The sequence below is a fragment of the Battus philenor genome, unplaced genomic scaffold, assembly GCF_028537555.1.
Source record: "Battus philenor isolate CCGP_79_NKW_IND1 unplaced genomic scaffold, ilBatPhil1.0.hap1 SCAF_1, whole genome shotgun sequence".
Taxonomy (NCBI): Eukaryota; Metazoa; Arthropoda; class Insecta; order Lepidoptera; family Papilionidae; genus Battus; species Battus philenor.
Genome location: NW_027181661.1, coordinates 434,361 through 456,521, shown reverse-complemented (window position 1 = coordinate 456,521; position 22,161 = coordinate 434,361). Strand labels below are relative to the sequence as shown.

Below are 22,161 nucleotides of genomic sequence, written 5' to 3'. Positions count from 1 at the left end.
GCGTATCATCAACAAACGATTGCAGTAATCGCGTGTCGTCATTTTTAATTAAAACCACGGGTAAAGATTTTCCAATTAGGCCTCCGAGAGAGGTTTTTATTTATGAAATCAAAGGCCCGTTTGACACCCCAGTGAAATATTACAAAGTTCCATTTTATTATCCTATTAAAATTTTAACCGTATAAACAGGTTTTGGTGGCGTCTCCTGCAAAAGACATCTTACGTTATTTCCTGGAATGGCGACTGAATGCAGCGAACTTTCGCTTCTTGATTAAATTTCTCTTGACGACTTTATTTTCCAATGTTCAGCTTTCATCTCCAACATTCATTTTTAAAAGCGGATTTTTTAAATTTATATCAGGCATTTAGGTGTGGAACGAGTTATAAATTCTTGTTGTATATATTTTTACACCGAGTTTCTTCGTGAATAAGTTCTAAGATAACTAATTATGGAAATGGAAACTCTCGCTTCATGGTTCGAGTTCTCTGAATCTCTTTATACAGTTACAAAGTATGAGAAATCTTTTGAATTATTATTTCTTTTGTAAGAGAACGTTCTACGGATATTTCTTGAGGAGATACGTACGTACGTTTATTTATTGAGTATTATTTGATACCGTCATACTTTTTATTTTATCCATAGGACATCAACAGCAAGGCTTTTCCTATAATTTTCTTAAAAGACCAGAAACAAGCGACCTGTCTTGTAAGGTCAATAGTGAGAAAGACCGTCTGTCCATCGTGTGGGTTGTCCTTCGCTACCGGAGTAATGAAGGCTATTTTTAGATTCCAGTGCGTTTGGAGGCTTCGTATCTTTAAGTTGAAGAATGCCTTATAAGGGAATCCAATATAATTGTAGTTCCTATAAAATGTGGCACTTCTATCTTGTTGTATTCTTGTGTACATAAGTAATCAATGATAATAATACAATGTGAATAATAATTAATATCATCACTGCAGTCATATGTTGTCCACTGCTAGAGGAAGACCTCTAACATTTCTCATAAACCGGTGGGAAGACGCTTACAAAGTCGTATGTCCAACTCTTAAGTAAAAAAAATCATTTTCTTTTATGGTCACAAAGACGATGTAAAAATTACTCTATTCGACAAAACTTAACTGTAGTTAAATAAAAGACTAACTTAAAGTATTACACGTGGTCTGTTTTATATTATATTTAAACGTAAACATAACGGGTATGATACAATGAGATATAGTTGAACTGAATACTTCGTGATCGGATCAGTTTACTCAGAGCGCGTTACTACGTGCTACTTACTTAGGTTTGAACACTTCGCCCGGAACAACTCATCGGCTAATCGATACTTGTTGGTTAACTCCGTTACTGATGCTGCCCTTTGCTATTTTTGTTAAACTATGTCAATAACCAGTGTTTAATGTATTTTAACCAGTTTAGCCTAACAAGTAACTAATTGTAACCAATTGCGATATTATAGAATGTTGCGAAGAAAGAGACGTGACGTGTGTAAATAAAAAATAATAATTAAAAATTATATGTAAACTAGCTGATCCCGCAAACGTTGTTTTGCAAAAAAAAATTGATATTTTAATTTACAAATAAAAAATATGGGTTGATCGTAGAGGGGTGAAAATGTATGGTTGTATGTATTCTTGTATACTGTATCATAAAAAAATAAAAACAAAAAAATTCGTTAAAAAATTAAATTTTTTTTTTAAGTGTGAACAACCTTTATCACTTAGGGGTATAGAAAATAGATAGTAGCCGATTCTCAGACCTACTGACTACGCATATTAAAATTGGTAAAAATCAGTCAAGCCGTTTCAGAGGAGTTCAAGTTCGAACACCTTGACACGAGAATTTTATATATTAGATTACTTGCCTGTTCCAACAATAAGAGAACGAGTGACTCTAAAAAATCTATGAAAGTACAAGTTGCCAGTATAAACAGAATAGACCATACATTTTCAAAATGTTAGAAATTGTATATTTATAATTGCTCAATCAAAACGGCAGAAGACATATAATCTAGTTAAGATCGACAAAATAAACCGAATGATGACAGGTTTTAGCCTGTCTTAATGGAAATCTATGAAGTGGCTATCTATCAGCGGACGCAATACAGCTGAGAAGGTTATATGAATTGGTTGTATGAACAAAGACTAGCATCTCGGAGTAATCCCAACTCGAACTCTGATGACAAAGAAATTTAAAAAATACTTGACTATGCCATCTTTGCACCGGAATTCCATTGTAATGTTTTTTTTGGTCCTTGCATTTAGATTTGAAGAACACGTTACAATTTAAAATATATATACTCGTTGCATGCCGTGTATCTTTCATAGGAGATCTTTAAACAAATAAATAAATCAGCCTTATGAGCAATATTAGGATATGCCTTCCTATTCTTACTGAATAATGTGTATCCATTCATTTTCATTTCATTCTTTCATTTTCATTTTTTATGGAACCCGTTTTTGCGGTTCTTTATTTCCCGTACAATTTATTTAGGATAGGGACATTGATTTCACTTAGTTTTTCAGTATAGATTTATTTATGTTTTCTTCTACATCCGTTATCATTTCTGACATTCTACTATATATACTTCGCCATTTTATTTACAATAATACATTTTTTATAACATTCTCTAAATTTTCTTTTACAATTTTCATTTGATTTTTCTTCAAAAGTGTAAATTTAATTATCAATTTTATTTTTTGAATGTCTGACTTTTATTACCACGTATATTAAAATTTTTGCAAATTGCAAGAAAGTGTGGCAGTGCCCTGAGCCCCATTCACTCTTGACAGCCGATAGATGCCCACGAATGGGCATTGACATACCTGATATGCCTCAATAATCGGCCTTACAAGTGGTGTAATTTATCACAAAGACCCAGTTCATCTTAACGGATGTTATATATTAAACTGATTTCTCGGTGTAAGAGTGTTTTGGAACGTTCAATAAAGTCTTTGCAGATGAGTTTAAGTTATTTTTATGGCGGATCTCGTCGCATATTTCTTTACCACATGTGAGCAGCATAGGTTTATAAAATTCTCTATTACGGGGATCTATTTTTCGGATTTTTGGGTTCCATTCATCTACCACAGCGCTTACTATAAACTACAGAAAAGCTATCACGAATAAATAATTCAACTTTTTCAATCAAAAATCCTAGAACTAAATGTTTATTTAGTTAAACCTCATTGTATATGCTAAGAACTTTAATATAATTAAGGCTGTGTCATGTCAAGGATTAATCAATTATTAAACAAGGATTAAAATAATTTAATCAATTTTGATTAATACGACGCGCGCTTTATGCAAAATCACGAATAAATCAATGATTAAACACCGATTAAACTATTTCTTATTAATTCAATAACGTGTTTATGTAATTTAATAGTTAGATACCACACGTTATCGTGAAAATTAAGAAGATATTAAAAGAAAATGTAGTCGTTTTTTTGATACATACAGGAGTCGTTTGGGTTTAGTGGTTTAAGATTAATAAAAAATAATAAATTGAAATAATTTAATCAATTTTAATTAATATGACATGCGCTTTATGCAAAATCACGAATAAATCATTGATTAAACACCGATTAAACTGTTTTTAATTAATTCAATAATATGTTTATGTAATTTAATAGTTAGATACCACACGTTATCGTTAAAATTAAGAAGATATTAAAATAAAATGTAGTCGTTTTTTTGATACATACAGGGGTCGTTTGGGGTTTAGTGGTTAAAGTTTAATAAAAAATAATAAATTAAAATAATTTTATTGTCATAATTAATTACCTAAGGTTAGGTATACGCCGACCGTACATATTCTTATACGAGTAAGGGGCGAGTTGTTTATACTTCTCGTCTGTCTGGTACTTCGCCAACAGCAGCGGCCAGTTTTTGTCGCTCTCCTGGATGTTTGGGTTCGCCTCCATCCTCTGTCGCAGCTTGGTGGCCTTAGCTATCACCTCCGCGTTCAGCATGTTCTCCAAATATCGTAGTTTGTGAGGCAAAACTATTTTGGAGACCTGTACAAATGAATTACCTTAGAAAAAGCACTATAGATCATTACTTGAACTCTTGTTAAAAAAAAAACATAATGACAGATTACACATTTATAAAATTAAATAAAATATTTAGCTTATTTGTAGTCAATTAATATGTATATATACTATCCGGTAGCCCAGCGGTAGAGGACTGAGACTTGCGATGATAGGTCGCGAGTTCGATTCTCAGCATCTTAAATAGTCCACACTGTGCATTAATTATATAGGAATGCTAATGCTTAAACAAGTTTCCAGAAGATGGACAACAGCGTCTTCTGCATATCATACCACACTATGATTGCCAACATGTCTGCTAAGTGTGGCTATTATGGTAAATCCCCCATAAATATATTTAGAGGTCTATGGCTTTCAGCATGCGTTGAGTATATGCGAAAAATTGCCAAAAGAAATTACTCTGTACTATTAGTTTCTGCTCTAAATTAAAAATATATAAAGAAAAGTTTTAGAGCTTGGAGCATCAGCAAAAAATTGCCAGTTAACGATGTTCTATAGATTGAACTTTGAAGAGTACATCTAAGTTACACCAATTGATTTTCCTATCTCCTTCTTTCTTTCGGACAACAAGACTCACGGGTTTACTATTTATACATGGTAAAATTAAGTTGTACTAAACATTTGATTGATAATACATTTATAGTGCGAAAAGTCAATGCATGGAAAAACCAACTGGCGTTGTTTTTTTCAGCCAACTATTACTTTATTATGACCCTCATTTTTGGAGACATCTTCCTTACGTAAAGCAGGGACTATTTATACATTGTCATGCTTCTCTCTCACTCTTATTAATATCTTACATTACTTCTCTTTCTCATCACAACATCTCGTATATCTTTTCTCGTCTTTTCTTTCGTACATCGTCTCACTTCCATCGCCTTCTTTGCAGGATCCTATATTTAAATTCTCTTTTATTTCTGTTTCTTACATTTATTTGCCTTAGTGTAATAATAATACTATTTCATTTCCTTATTATTTATATCACAGTTCATTTTCTGTCGACCTTTATCTTTATATCTCTGTCTCTTATCATAGCTCCTATGATTGACAGAAAGGTCACAGTCTAGAAAGGTATGGCGACACTTCATGTTGTTTATTAGTAAGACATGCTATAATTTGGGAGTCTTGAAATCAAGATAGATTCCTTCTAGGCAAGCATGTAGCATCGTGTACCCGCTCATCATTTTCAGACAAAGGTCAAATACTTTGCTATAAAAAAGTCAGTCCGAGACACCAAGTCGAAGCTTACATCCCTTGAAACATTAAATTGATAATACAATAACAAGAGCCTATAAACGAACACTGAAGCTATAAATAATAAATAAATGATGTCTTCGCGAATCGTATATTTCTTATTGCCTTTCGCGTCGCATCGCAGTCGAATAAAAAAATGTTTTTTATCCCAAGCTACGTTACTAAGTTTTAGTGCGACTGGTTATTATTATTTTTTCACTTTATTATTATAACTGAATTAAGTGGTAGTTTCAAAGTTGAAAACAAAATGCAAATGTTACTAAAAATATAAAGAGTAAGGTCAATTATCAGTGTCATTGAATAAATAAATAAATAAAAATTACAAATAGAAATGGTCAAGTTTCATGAATCTGAGACTTCTATTAAAAGAAAGTTATACAAGAATATATATCTCATTCTAATGTTTAACTTATCTAAGAGCCGATTTGGGGTCTCTGTGAGTCAGAGCTAGTGCTCTGGTGAACAGCGAATACGCGGAGCCTAACCCAGAACCGACGCTATGATCATTCAATGTCCCTCGCGTTTTAAGTCAAGATTCTTGGAAGGGACATCGGATGTACACTGTCTTGCAGACAACTTATTCGGCAAAGAGAAGCCTTGGAACTTGATATCATTTCTTGCCTAGTTTGTGCATTATTCGTTAACAAGCCGTCTGCTGATTTTATAACTAAATTGATAAATTGTGTAAACAAAAATTCAAAATAAAAAACAAGTAAATATATGAAATAAGAACCAATATAATTATAAATGTAAATGAGGAAACAAAGGCGTCATATAAAGAAGATCAGAACGTGAAGAATGAAAGACAAGGAAAGAAAAGAAAAAGAACAATAAAAATTAAAATTAAAACTATTTACACACGCATTGTAACGCCCTTGCCACAAACAAAGAATGTAAACGAGAAAAAAATGTTAAGAGCTATTACTATTTATTCCAGATCGCAGACTTATGGTCTGGTCTGGAAATAGTTAAATGGAATTTATTTTCACCGGGTTCATAAGACCATGGCATAGACGGTTCTTGGACTAAGACTCTTTTACAGGCACCTACGCTTGAAAGTTCTCTCGGCAGCCTAGATTAAAGCCACGTTATACTGTATTATATAATAAGAAGGCAGTCTTAAAAAACGCTGTATTCTCTAGCTAACAGTAATATCACTTCAGAAAATATTAGTGCTGGGAGAAGTAGCAGAAGAAACTCAAGCAATGCTACTGTCTAGTATGAAAGGGAGTGGGCGTACCCTGTGATATATGAGCCGACCTCGTTTCCGACATGGACGATTAGTTTTCGAATGGTTAAATTGTTAAACCATTAAATAATAAATCGTAAAGTTAGTGACCATCCGTCAACCATCATCATGCCCAAAGCTGGACATAGGCCTTCCGCATCCAACAGGACCGATTAATCACCACGGTATAAAATATATCTATAATAAAATAATAAAATAAAACTACATTATACTTATCTATAATACAATAAAACTACATTCTTTATGTACCTACATAAAGAATGTAGTTTTATTTTTAAACCCTCTTAATATATATATTTTTTAGAAATATATGTATTTCTGGTTCTTATAGTTCTATTGTACCTGAAATAGCCCTATAAATTAAACACGATCATAAAAAATAGATCAAAGAAAATGGGTCGTAGAAAAAAGATAATAGATCATGTAAAAGATCATAAAAATATATTATGGGAAGTAGATCATAGAAAATAGACCATAGAAAATAGACCACAGAAAGTAGAAAAAAGGAAAGAGCTCATAGAAAATAGATCATAGAAAATAGACCACTGAAAGTAGACAATAGGAAAGAGATCATAGAAAATAGACCATAGAAAATAGACCACAGAAAGTAGACAATAGGAAAGAGATCATAGAAAATAGACCACAGAAAGTATACAATAGGAGAGAGATCATAGAAAATAGAAAATAGATCAAAGAAATTAGATCACAAAAATGTTATACCTTTTGTTTAAAAAAACCTAAATATAACACAGGGAGGTGTTGCATCCCGGCCAATGCACCCGCAACAACGTACAGCCTGCATATTAGGGTCATTTCCACTCGATGAAAGCCTCCCGGGATCCAGCGGAAATATTGCCATTAGAGTTCATCTAATACGTTATCTATACTTTGTATCAAACGTTTATTCGTGTTCGTATCTCTGAAATATTTTCTTTTTAGGTCTAAGCTTACAGACTAGTTCATTTGTAACTCATCTTATTCCTATAAATTCGATAAAGTAATAGTGTTTTACCGTTTTATATTTAAATATATATTTTTACATTATGTATATATATATATATATTCAATACCCTACAGTAATTATTTTAACAGTTACCAGTTTATCAACTCGCCTATTGGAAAGCGATTATGTGGTCGAAGAATTAAGTAAAGAATGCAGACTCAGTAAGTACGTGTTCACAGTGACCTTGAACAGACATGGGTTATATTTCTCAGAAAATATTCCGGCACATTATTCCATAATCGGGCTGTGCGGATCAGTAACGTATGATATAAATGTTTATTACACCAAGGGAACACCAACGTGCAGGGGTGGTAGTGGGTCAACCTTCTACTCGTTCTATAGGGGCGGGAATGGTGGGATAAGATCGCGGAGCTACATTTTTATTTTTATTTATTATTTTATTTATTGCATTTAAATAAATCCTGTATTAAATTGATAGTCTTCCAGCAAGAAGCTGACGGTGTTCAAGTCTGAGAAGTTTGTTAGGAACTAAGTCATTATCACCTATAAGTCGAACAGCATGCCATTATTCCAAATCCAGAGCTTCGAGTTGATGTTCCTACATTCCAAATATATAATTCAGAACGAGGTAATTTTATAATACTAGGTTTCTCTTGCCTGTCGCGAATTGCGCTCCCTTAATCCTCCTTGCGAATGGAATCTTGTAAAATTCATAACCGACCTTTACTGAGTGAAAGGAACATTTCTATTATATTTCAAGTCTCTATGACTTTTGTTTCCAGAGATATAGCGACTTGTTGTAGGTGGATATATCTTACATGAATGTTTAAAAGGAGTGAATGTATATCTCATTTGCTGTGAATTATTATATGGTACTCTCTATCAATAAATCAATGGTTTTTGAAATTATAAACATTGTAATTATAATATAGTAAGAAAAATCGTTTTAAAAGTTTACATTACTGTATATAAATAACTATATTTTACTATCTGTCCGTGTATACTTTGTATAGACGAGAGAAAATGTTTTCCATCAATCTGAATCGAAAATCTTGTACATATTAAAATTTATTATTATCGTGTCCCTGCAGAATTCGTACTGTTTGGAGTTATTAATTAGTCTTTCGTTTTTAAAGGTTTTAGCAGATAAATGCACAACCTTTGTGTAATTACACTATATATATATATATATATATATATATATATACATATATATTTATATATGTACATAATTTATTTTCGTAGAAAAAGATTCTTACTCTCTTCTATGTTATATTCTTCATAGTTTATGTTTATATTTTTATTTTTTTTTACAATTGAAGCAATTGTAAAGCCGTGTTATATATGTATTTATGAAGGTATTTACCTGACATAATTGGACGCGATGTAATCATGCGTTATAGGCCGTTCGCTTGTATTTATAGCAGCTCTATAAATCCTTGTTAACTGTGTAGAACGCTCGTTAATTATTCAACATTCCCGTGTTATATAATTGGAGTGAGATGCGGTTTCGTGAGTTTTGTTTTGTGAGCAATTTTCGTAATTACTTGTCAATTATGTCTTAAAACAATCAACGGATAGACAAAAAGTTAAATTGTTACTAATTATCGAGTTCTTAATGTTCGTATTGAAAGCGGCTTTGTGATTCAAATAAGTTTGAATTATAATTTTGAAGTGTTTCAAGTTTTACAGCGAGGCTGGTTGGAGGTAAAAGTGTTTAGAATTATTTGAATGGTGTCGCTTTGAGGCGCCTCGGCTGTGGAAAGTTTTAGACTCGTGGAGACTCTAACTAGCTTGCGGTCTCTGTGAACGCGACGCTGAAACTTTTATATCATATTTACGTTTGTGAATTTAATGTGCTCACACGAACACCTGTGGGAGGATGGAAAACATTTTGCGCTTATACTGCCACGTAATTAAAAAGCAACTAGGGGCATCGTTGAGTTTTGTTTGTGTTTGCCAGCGAGACTAATTAATTCATACTTTAAGCAGGTACATTCGAATACACAGACTCACATAACTATGTATGTATATATATATATATATATATATATATACTATGTATGTATATATATATGTATATATATATATATATATATATATATATATAAACACTAAATATTTTACTGAAAGCAAAACTCGAAATCGGTTCTACGATTACAGTTATTTTTGTTATCAAATATTCATTAAGGCCAGAGTTTTTACGGAAACAAAAATTAGTAAAAAGTTGTTATCTGATACAATTCACTGTTTAAATAAAAACACTCGTTCTGTGATATAAAATATTTAAAGATATAAAATATACATTGCTGCAATATCATAAAATAATCACATTATAAATACAGTTAAATTTTTTTTTAGTTTTATAAAACATTAAATATTGACGACTCCATGGTTTTATATCTTCGTAATCTTTTGTTAACACCTATTTAAATTTATTAACGCATATAAATCTATTTTGTACGGAGTCGATTGACTATAATATCATGTTAAATTAAAAGACTTCATTTGAAAAGTAGTAGCTTAGCGGTAGAGAATAGAGACTTGCTATGACTGATCTCGGGTTCAATTCCCGAGATAAATTTTATATAATTCACACTGTGTATTAGTTATATTGGATTTTCGACGCTCATCAACAAGCTACCAAAAGATAGACAAAAGTTTCCGCTGTGTACAATAATGTCATACTGCGATCGCTGACCCGTCTGCCAAACGTGGTGATTATGGTAAATCTTCCATTGATATCTTTAGGAGAGGCCTATGCTTGGCAGAGGGCGTCTATCGGCAGAAAAAGGAAGAAAAAGAGAGAGAGAGAGAGAGAGAGAGATAGTCCAATTACGGCGTTAAAAGTAAACTTTTAAAAACACTTAATACATTTTCTTTTTAAAAAGCGTATTAAGGTATTTTAGAGTTTCTTACATACAGTTAAAATAAATTAACTTGCTTCTTAATAATTTGAAGTGAGTTGAATTGATTTGGATTCAGAGTAACAATACTCTTATATTAAATTCAAATGATTTTTGACTAACTGTAACATGTATGTACATTTACAACCGCCTTTACCTTCTTTATATTTATATTTTGTATCTCTCTTTCAAACATATTATTAAACCTTTCTACAAAGTCATGTATCCGGCACCCGTGCGGTAAATCGAGGAACTGATAAAACATTATTTAATATTTTCACCAACCATATCTATGATTACGATGATACAAAAATCCTATAAAAAGAACTTAATAACGGTGCTTTTTGTGAACTGAAAAAAATGAAAAAAAAATTATTATCTGAAAAGTCAGTGGATGGTGATCACGGTATACCACGCCCATGCGCTAATACGATAAGATCGGAATATAGTTCGATATCACAGCAGAAGATTAGAAAGGGTGAAGAAGATTCCAAAGAAGATAAAGATTCTGAAGAGTGACGGAGACTGTGCACGTAGGAGGATACATATATAAATTTACTTGTACCCAATTTATTCCATTTTCGTAGTCGCCGTAGCCCCGTTTGCTACGCCGTAGTGGTTTATCATATACCAATGACAGCTACGTTTTAGACATAAGCGGAAGTTGAGTCGAGTAGGATATTGGATTTCTGTAGACGGTTTTACCGGTAAATGACGGGACATCACGCAACTTATCTCATTATTTACATGTTAGGATGCGTTTACATGTAGTCTCTTATTTATATGTTAAATGATTATTTATCATACAATGACATGTGATGATTGTATAATGTTGCACAGGTTCTCGCCACACGAGAACCTTTCAGCCCTAGCAACTATTGACCACGAGCAATGTGCTTCACCTACTGCCACTTCAGACGAACATTTCTTCGAGCTATTTTCGCTCGATCTTGAGTTTCCTGGATCTAAACTATGACGTCGGTCTACCTAGTGGAGCCTACCCACGCCGCGGACGCCACACGAGAACCTTTCACCCTGGCAACTATTGGCAACGAGCAATGTGCTCCGCTTACTGCCACTTCAGACGAACATTTCTTTGAGCTATTTTCGCTTAATCTTCGACTTTCCTAGATCTAACCTATGACGTCGGTCTACCTAGTGAAGCCTTCCCACGCTGCGAACGCCACACGAGAACCTTTCAGCCCTAGCAACTATTGACCACGAGCAATGTGCTCCGCCTACTGCCACTTCAGACGAACATTTCTTTAAGCTGTTTTCGCTCGATCTTCGACTTTCCTGGATCTAGCCTATGACGTCGGTCAACCTAGTGGAGCCTTCCCGCGCCGCAGACGCCATACGAGAACCTTTCAGCCCTAGCAACTATTGACCACGAGCAATGTGCTCCGCCTACTGCCACTTCAGACGAACATTTCTTTGAGCTATTTTTGCTCGATCTTCGACTTTCCTAGATCTAACCTATGACGTCGGTCTACCTAGTGGAGCCTACCTACGCCGCGGACGCCACACGAGAACCTTTCAGCCCTAGCAACTATTGACCACGAGCAATGTGCTCCGCCTACTGCCACTTCAGACGAACATTTCTTTGAGCTATTTTCGCTCAATATTCGACTTTCCTGGATCTAACCTATGACGTCGGTCTACCTAGTGGAGCCTACCTACGCCGCGGACGCCACACGAGAACCTTTCAGCCCTAGCAACTATTGACCACGAGCAATGTGCTCCGCCTACTGCCACTTCAGACGAACATTTCTTTGAGCTATTTTTGCTCGATCTTCGACTTTCCTAGATCTAGCCTATGACGTCGGTCTACCTAGTGGAGCCTACCCACGCCGCGGACGCCACACGAGAACCTTTCAGCCCTAGCAACTATTGACCACGAGCAATGTGCTCCGCCTACTGCCACTTCAGACGAACATTTCTTTGAGCTATTTTTGCTCGATCTTCGACTTTCCTAGATCTAACCTATGACGTCGGTCTACCTAGTGGAGCCTACCCACGCCGCGGACGCCACACGAGAACCTTTCAGCCCTAGCAACTATTGACCACGAGGAATGTGCTTCGTTCTACTGCCACTTCAGACGAACATTTCTTTGAGCTATTTTTGCTCGATCTTCGACTTTCCTAGATCTAACCTATGACGTCGGTCTACCTAGTGGAGCCTACCCACGCCGCGGACGCCACACGAGAACCTTTCAGCCCTAGCAACTATTGACCACGAGCAATGTGCTTCACCTACTGCCACTTCAGACGAACATTTCTTCGAGCTATTTTCGCTCGATCTTGAGTTTCCTGGATCTAAACTATGACGTCGGTCTACCTAGTGGAGCCTACCCACGCCGCGGACGCCACACGAGAACCTTTCACCCTGGCAACTATTGGCAACGAGCAATGTGCTCCGCTTACTGCCACTTCAGACGAACATTTCTTTGAGCTATTTTCGCTTAATCTTCGACTTTCCTAGATCTAACCTATGACGTCGGTCTACCTAGTGAAGCCTTCCCACGCTGCGAACGCCACACGAGAACCTTTCAGCCCTAGCAACTATTGACCACGAGCAATGTGCTCCGCCTACTGCCACTTCAGACGAACATTTCTTTAAGCTGTTTTCGCTCGATCTTCGACTTTCCTGGATCTAGCCTATGACGTCGGTCAACCTAGTGGAGCCTTCCCGCGCCGCAGACGCCATACGAGAACCTTTCAGCCCTAGCAACTATTGACCACGAGCAATGTGCTCCGCCTACTGCCACTTCAGACGAACATTTCTTTGAGCTATTTTTGCTCGATCTTCGACTTTCCTAGATCTAACCTATGACGTCGGTCTACCTAGTGGAGCCTACCTACGCCGCGGACGCCACACGAGAACCTTTCAGCCCTAGCAACTATTGACCACGAGCAATGTGCTCCGCCTACTGCCACTTCAGACGAACATTTCTTTGAGCTATTTTCGCTCAATATTCGACTTTCCTGGATCTAACCTATGACGTCGGTCTACCTAGTGGAGCCTACCTACGCCGCGGACGCCACACGAGAACCTTTCAGCCCTAGCAACTATTGACCACGAGCAATGTGCTCCGCCTACTGCCACTTCAGACGAACATTTCTTTGAGCTATTTTTGCTCGATCTTCGACTTTCCTAGATCTAGCCTATGACGTCGGTCTACCTAGTGGAGCCTACCCACGCCGCGGACGCCACACGAGAACCTTTCAGCCCTAGCAACTATTGACCACGAGCAATGTGCTCCGCCTACTGCCACTTCAGACGAACATTTCTTTGAGCTATTTTTGCTCGATCTTCGACTTTCCTAGATCTAACCTATGACGTCGGTCTACCTAGTGGAGCCTACCCACGCCGCGGACGCCACACGAGAACCTTTCAGCCCTAGCAACTATTGACCACGAGGAATGTGCTTCGTTCTACTGCCACTTCAGACGAACATTTCTTTGAGCTATTTTTGCTCGATCTTCGACTTTCCTAGATCTAACCTATGACGTCGGTCTACCTAGTGGAGCCTACCCACGCCGCGGACGCCACACGAGAACCTTTCAGCCCTAGCAACTATTGACCACGAGCAATGTGCTCCGCCTACTGCCACTTCAGACGAACATTTCTTTGAGCTATTTTTGCTCGATCTTCGACTTTCCTAGATCTAACCTATGACGTCGGTCTACCTAGTGGAGCCTACCCACGCCGCGGACGCCACACGAGAACCTTTCAGCCCTAGCAACTATTGACCACGAGCAATGTGCTCCGCCTACTGCCACTTCAGACGAACATTTCTTTGAGCTATTTTTGCTCGATCTTCGACTTTCCTAGATCTAACCTATGACGTCGGTCTACCTAGTGGAGCCTACCTACGCCGCGGACGCCACACGAGAACCTTTCAGCCCTAGCAACTATTGACCACGAGCAATGTGCTCCGCCTACTGCCACTTCAGACGAACATTTCTTTGAGCTATTTTTGCTCGATCTTCGACTTTCCTAGATCTAACCTATGACGTCGGTCTACCTAGTGGAGCCTACCCACGCCGCGGACGCCACACGAGAACCTTTCAGCCCTAGCAACTATTGACCACGAGCAATGTGCTCCGCCTACTGCCACTTCAGACGAACATTTCTTTGAGCTATTTTTGCTCGATCTTCGACTTTCCTAGATCTAACCTATGACGTCGGTCTACCTAGTGGAGCCTACCTACGCCGCGGACGCCACACGAGAACCTTTCAGCCCTAGCAACTATTGACCACGAGCAATGTGCTCCGCCTACTGCCACTTCAGACGAATATTCCTCGAGCTATTTTTGCTCGATCTTCGAATTTCCTGGATCTAACCTATGACGTCGGTCTACCTAGTGGAGCCTACCCACGCCGCGGACGCCACACGAGAACCTTTCAGCCCTAGCAACTATTGACCACGAGCAATGTGCTCCGCCTACTGCCACTTCAGACGAACATTTCTTTGAGCTATTTTTGCTCGATCTTCGACTTTCCTAGATCTAACCTATGACGTCGGTCTACCTAGTGGAGCCTACCCACGCCGCGGACGCCACAAGAGAACCTTTCAGCCCTTACAACTATTGACCACGAGCAATGTGTTCCGCCTACTGTCACTTCAGACGAACATTTCTCCGAGCTATTTTCGCTCAATCTTCGACTTATCTGGACATTAACTATGTCATCGGTTCACCGATTGGTAAAACCATGTACTTTGTAGAAACACATTCTAAACATTATCGTTAAATGTTTGATAGTTGCGAAGAGATATTAAATTTACTTTATTGCCTACCTGAAAAGAAAAAATGTCGTTTTGTACTATTTACTGCACATTTTTTCAGTATTTTCTCTTCAGAATGACCTACCTCGTAACGAAGTTAGGCGAATTGGTGGAACGCACCTCGAATTTTGGAGCTTAGCTATACATTATATTATGTCTCTACATATATATTTATTTATATACATAGATCGTCGTCTTTCTTAATGCAAATAATTTAGATAGATTAATATCATTACTAATCAGGATGTTCACAATTACGTTTTTTTTTTAAAACTACGATGTCGGTTTTACATTTTATAATTTTTTTATTATTAACAGCTACTTATTTTGTTAAATAGTGTTTCTGTGTACTGGAATTAATGTGTTGTGTGTTTACGAGAATGACGCGTGTAAGGGAGGGTAAAGTACATGGTAGTACATTATACCTAGGTAGGATTAGATAAAACCTTTCAGTTTCATCATAATCTAAGATCAATTATAATATTTTTCGATGCTAAATCTACGTGATTCGCAGTAGAACCTGACGTTCAAAGATACTTATCTGAACAGGCAGCGGGAAAGACACATTCTGGTGCAGCCTACGACTGTTGGACCCGAAAGATTCTTGTGTGGAGATTAAGATCCAGTTGAATCGGCGCTGATACGCCCCCGGTATGTGGACCTTCAACACAATCAAGGTCACGGGAAGTAGCTGGTATCTTCAACACCAGTCATTGTGGAAATCTCAGAGGAAGGCTTACGCCTTGCAGTAGGCTTTAGAGTCTTGTGTACGTAAAGAGAAAGTAAGAAAAGTCAATTTTGGAGGTTAATGGCGTTATATTCACAAACTGAATCGGGTTTTTATAACAATATATATCTTATACAGTAGTTATATTAAAATACGTATATCTACTGTCTTAAGTATATACCCTATACACTGTGATAGTGCATGAGTTTGTTAAATAATTTCTTTAAATTTAATATGTATAAGATAACTTAAACAAAAGTTATTATAAAAACAATAAATTAAATTGATAACTGTTAAAGTGTAAATAGAGGTATACCTTATTTTTATTACTTGATAAAACTTTACGTAAATCTACTATTTTATAATATTTTTATGCACAAATAATAAATATTATAGACTGTTATATAATACGTATGATTATATATAGATTAGATATAGATTATACGGGGTAATATATGATCTCAATTTTCAATATCCGATACCGGCATTCGCTTAATATGTAGCGAAATCTCATCCTTTGAGTACAACTATCGTCTTATGTAATATATCTAATGTCAGAGTGAATTCAACTAGTAAATACAAAAAAATAGTAATTTTTATACATGGTGATTGTTTATATATGTCAAAGCTTTATAGGTGTCTATATATAGCTTATTTACTGTTATTTAATATAAGGTATATACCATCTAAAAATAAATTGTTTCAGAAATAATAAATAATGCAATGATAATACAGTAAGTAAAAGCGTTTTTAAAATTCGATTTCCAGAATATAGCGAATTACTGCGACCTAAACCATGTCGTCAATCCATGTCTTTAATAATTAAAAAAAATAGTTTACTATTTAAATTAGTAAATAGTTTAAGAGGCTTAAATTAACACGCAAATATGTGAGCAATTTTTTTTATTGGAAATATTAAACGTAATTGTAAAAACAAAGTCATAGACGCTAATGTTTATGGAATATATATATATATATATATATATATACACATATAATAAAAAGTCAACCCACCCCGCATCTAGATGTCACTAGAGTACCTTTCGGTCCTAATTTCAATGGCTTCCATGAGCGATGAGTCCCAGAATTTGGATTACTTCTTGCTTTCAGCCGATCTTTATCCGACCCTCAAAGATCGCAACGATGACCAGTCTTGCCTGCATCCAGCGATTTCTTATTTTTATTTTATTTTGCGTAGACGAGCAATCCTTCGAGCTACGTCATTGATTTTGATTAGAAATAATTATTGATAACTATCATTTGACTCTGTGTTTGGCACTAATCGGTGTAACATAACTCCTGAAGATGTCCCGTGGAGGGGTGAAACACGTGTTGAGTAATTAGGTGGTCGCGGTTGTGTGATTCGCATTGTTTGCCGCATACGCATTTATCAGCGGGCTGGCGGGCGGTGCACTTTATTGCACGACTACCACTGCATGTGCGGAAGTAGCTAAATATTGGACCTTTTCTTACTTAGGATGGATTTCTGCGAGGTAACGCGTGATTCCATTAAATGTTAACTATCATGCATGATTTTGAATTTATTGTAAATGATGTTATACTGCTGGCCGCATTAGGCTTTGTACAGCTTGTTCGAAATTTAGCTTACGGAAGCAGAACTCCTAGAGCTAAGTTACTCTACCGATTACATTGGTGATGTTCTCACGAAGACAGACTATACATGTGTAGGTGTATAGTGTAATAAGTGGAGTGTAGTGTAGGTTTTTAAAGCGTGTACTACTCAGGCCTCTCCTGATCACTCATGGACGATGTTTACTATCTGTTTCAGTAGACTTTACTATAAGGAACTGTTTGTCTTACGTATTCCTATTGAATAAAATAATTAATGTTACATATTTCTGAATATTCACTATTTCACCGCTTTAAATCTATTAAAACTAAATCTAATCACTCTGTATATTTTTAATTTTTATGAAACCTATAAGATGATTACCTATTTAGCAGTGATTCATTCCGAGTCTAACAATTCTCCTAGATTATTAAATGCAAAATACGTGTATCTAGTGACAATCTATGGCAAAAATATGGGTACCATAAGAATCGTATCCATATATTATATCACAGTCACAAAACTGAAGCGACATTTTGGCTACACTTTATGAATAAACAATTACACATAACAAGATTAATGTACATATTATAATAAATTAAAAAAATATATGAAACATTCATAGCGTATTTACAAGGCACCATAAAAACCTGGCTGTACCAAAGCTTCGATTGTAAAAAGTCCCTTATTCATTTGTAATAAACGTAATCAGATTTAAAAATAATTTTAAGCGTTAAAAATAAATTTACTTAAGAAAGCTTTTTATTCAACAAACGAATATTTAAACGACAAGAACCCTTGGCAGTGATGTCGCCTGATTATTTTGATTTAGGCTATATCTCATGAAGTGTATATGTATAAATCTAGATTAAACTGCATTAAAAATGTTGTGAAGAAGTTTCCTGCTTCTTCTCCACAACTATAACACCTTGCAAAGTTGAAAATAAACTAGATTAAATAATAAATAAATAATAAGAGTTCTGTTAAAAGTTCCAATGTTGTATATACGTATATTATTTATCTTTTATCGGTTTAATACCAACTAATTATTAAATTTATCTCCATGTACAAACAGGGTATATTTATTATTCTTTTGTAATTAATAATTGAAGTCCGCACCTTGTTTGCTCGATAGATCGTGTGGCTGGAAACACCCACACTTCGCCGCTCTCGTTCCGTTCAACATTCCGGCTTAGTACGCACATTAAACGTAGTACAGTGGATTAACAAGTTGAAGTAGGCTGGCTACCTAACATACAGAGATGCGCACTAGAACCTAAAGGTTTTGTAGTGTATATAATGGACTGGTAGGTTTTATTACAGTTATAAATGATTATTATAACATTATATTTGTAATTTATTTAAATTGTTCTCTTGTGTTAATTCACATTATTTCGGTACGATGAGATTTCGATCTTATTTGGTCTTTTTTTATACAATAATGCGATTCAAAATTTAAATATATAATAACTTCAAAAACGATTACAAAAGTCAAGTAATAGTTTGGCTAAATAGTAAATCGTATAATTATCTTAAGAACTTTCTTTTTTTTTGCTTTTTAGTTAATGTACGCCCACTGCAAGGTATAGGATTGCCTCAAAGATGACCACAATGCTGTGTGTGCATCAAGCGACTTCTCGCTATCTTAACTATGTCGTCAGTGGTGGACCTAGGGGGGGGGGACCTACTCACGCAGCGTCTGCCGGCTTGTGTTCGCCAATCGAACCCCCCCCCCCCACCCACTGTCACTTCATGCTTGTAAATCTTCGATTTACTTTTGTGACTTTCATTCTCCTGAGTATCTCCTCATCTATGATACGATCACGGAATAGTAAAAATAAGTAATTTAAATTAATTTAAAATCGAGTAATTTTTATTTTTAAAAAGTTAAATGCAAACCAATTTCTTTATTTGTTATTCATCATGTGGGAGTCGTATATACACTGATGTGATGTCTGAATAATTAATAGGTGTAAGATTTTGTGGGCGAGCGTAGCCGACGGGCGAACTTAGTGTGCCGAATTAGTGCAGCGGGCACATGCACGCACCGGTGACGCGGGCGCAGACCTTTTGTTACTTTTGTTTCTTTTATTTCTTTTGCGCCTTTGTTCTATTGCCCGCTTTCACTCGGTCGCAGAGCAGATTGCGCCCCAGAGTCCTACGACGAATGCACGTCCTTTTTGCTCGCATTCAAGCGCTAATAAAAATTTGTTCGTGTGTTAAATAAATTGATAAAGTGTTACAAACGTCTTTTAATAAGACGCTAAACCCTTTAATCATAAAAGGGCGTGTGTAATTAGACGCTTGGCAGCGGGTTTCGGTGGCGAATTTTTTTACATTAATTGTTTTATTTTCATAAGATGCTGCTGCCCATTGTCTATGAATGTATTTCGTTTAACTACTAGCCTTAACCATAAGACGAGAGCACAGTGACTGTTCGGTACACCTGCACCCCCACCCTAGACGAGTAATTCTTCGAGCTACGTCGCTAATGTTGGTTATCCTGCGGATTTCCTCGAGGCTTCTTATGTGGCCTGTCGTAAGCGACAATGTCTCGAACTTTTAACTGAACTATACTTGCACATTGCATGCTAACATATACAGATAATTTAAGTAAATATATTTTCCATGCGATATCCAGGGACTCTTTTGTATAAAACACAGGCTAAAGCTAGTTGATACTAGAGAAAATTCTATTAAATCCATAATATATACACTTGTTATATTTAACCAAAATATTGTGTAACTGTTAAATATTCAATGTTATACGTGTTTTTTTTTATATTAAGTACGATAAAAAGTTTATCGTATTAAGTTAAGATCAACGAAATTTTTTGTATGTTATATTTTGGTTCTACCGCTAAGCTGTAATATTCAGTTATAATATAGTATATTTATCTTAACATGATAAAACAATGCTATATTAAATAATAATACTTGTGTTTTAAAACCGTTAGAGACTAAAAGACTGTTTAATGTTGCTAAAAATAGTATTATAACATATACATTATATATAATACAATAGTGAAACGTAAAGCCTATAAAGGAACGATATAAATATAAACGATAACGTAGTATGATGTCTGATACCGTCTGTTTTACAGCTTACATTATGGGCCATTACAAATGCCTTATTTTCTTCCATTTGATTTGTGGATAATATTTGTACTGGCTTTATAAACTTTATAAACAAGTTCAAATTTGGAACATTATTTTAGCCTTGGTATAATCATATCAATCAATAGACGTCGATAGCAAGTCACAGGCCTTACCCAGAAAACGTTTAGAACACCGGTTTTATGATGCTCGCATCCAAGGACTTCATATAACCTCAACTATATCTCCCATTCAACTAGGTGATGGCCAATCACCAACACGTAAACATGGCTTTATAATATTTGGAAATCGATAGACGTGGAACTTTGCTGGTTGATTAATTAACAGAACCAAAACTAGTGTAAAATAGTTTTATTTAAAAACGGTAATTATGGCTCTCGGTTTGGCTTTACAGTGTGGTCTTTTACTATCTTTTTAAATGCCGTAATTGTTATAATAGATATTCAAGTATTGGTTTACTTACAGCGTTAGCTAAAATGCCGAAAAGTAGAACTGCACGTAGCAAACTCACTTGCCCCATCGTATTAGCGAAATGATTACAAACACAGCAACTAACACATTGCATTTACGTAACTTATTTGGTGAAATGGTGTTTATAAAACCGCTAAGTGTATGTTTACGAAACAAATTGTAACAAAGCCTTGTATTTTAAACACAAAGGACTCGATAAATCTTAAATGGAATGCTTTACAGTATATACGGAAGAAAACTATCGACAGTTATTTTTAATAAAGGGAGAGAATCTTTTATAAGACACATACAATGTTCGATCAAGAATTTTATTTTAAAAGATTGTTGAATAATTTTAAATATTTCTATTTTAGTATCAATAAAGAAGTTTGCCAATCCAAAATACCATATTAAGATATATGCTATGATAGAAACGTGTCAATGGGTGTAAGAAATTACGAAATGTACCACTTTTTTAATTATATATTGAATCTGCACATAATTTTATTTTTTAACATTTAATATTTCTCTATTTTTATTGCTGAAATTTCTATCACATCACAGTGCCTCTAAGTTACTCTTATCTTTTCTTTAACTTTTTCCTAAATTATATCTAAAACTATTGTAAACCAGGTTATAATGTATTATAAAGATAAAGATAAAATTCTTTAATTCAAAATTGGAACTTATAGCAGAACTCCTGGTGATTGTCAAGTATTTTTTTTTGTTTAATTTATTATTGATTCTGCTCTGCTTCAAAGGTGTTATAGCCAAGAAGCAGGAAGAAACTTCACAACAACACATCTTTTAATAAAGTTAAAAAAATATTTATTCATCAGAGAATTTTGAATTATGAATATCGACGCATTCTTCCTCTTTTATGGCCAAATCTTTCACCACGCAGGCCGGACGATTGTGGAATGATTTACCGCTGAATATAAGACGTGCTAACTCACTATCCATTTTCAATTTAATTGTTAAGAACCATTTACTAGACCTATAATTATCTATCTCTTAATTCATTTCTTTTTCTTCTTCTGTATCTCTCTGAGGCAAAGGCGACCGAACCAATACTGATTGAAGT

At 35.5% G+C, this 22,161-nt stretch overlaps 1 protein-coding gene across 1 annotated transcript; it reads right to left on the bottom strand.

Moving 5' to 3' along the window:
• Positions 1-3,778: 3,778 nt before the first annotated feature.
• Positions 3,779-21,148, bottom strand: LOC137921604 (uncharacterized). The gene is made up of 2 exons (XM_068764406.1): positions 21,091-21,148; positions 3,779-4,017 (listed from the first exon to the last, which is right to left on the bottom strand). The coding sequence occupies exons 1-2, from the start codon at positions 21,145-21,147 to the stop codon at positions 3,781-3,783; spliced, it is 294 nt and encodes a 97-aa protein (XP_068620507.1). The 5' UTR covers position 21,148; the 3' UTR covers positions 3,779-3,780.
• Between the last annotated feature and the right edge of the window lie 1,013 nt (positions 21,149-22,161).

What these genes read in the sequence shown, in the direction of transcription:
- LOC137921604 (XM_068764406.1), bottom strand. Translation starts at nt 21,147, where the DNA reads ATGGGGCAAGTGAGTTTGCTACGTGCAGTTCTACTTTTCGGCATTTTA. An exon ending in TCGGCATTTTAGCTAACGCT is followed by an intron (nt 4,018 to 21,090) that starts GTAAGTAAACCA and finishes TCATTTGTACAG; the next exon opens with GTCTCCAAAATAGTTTTGCC.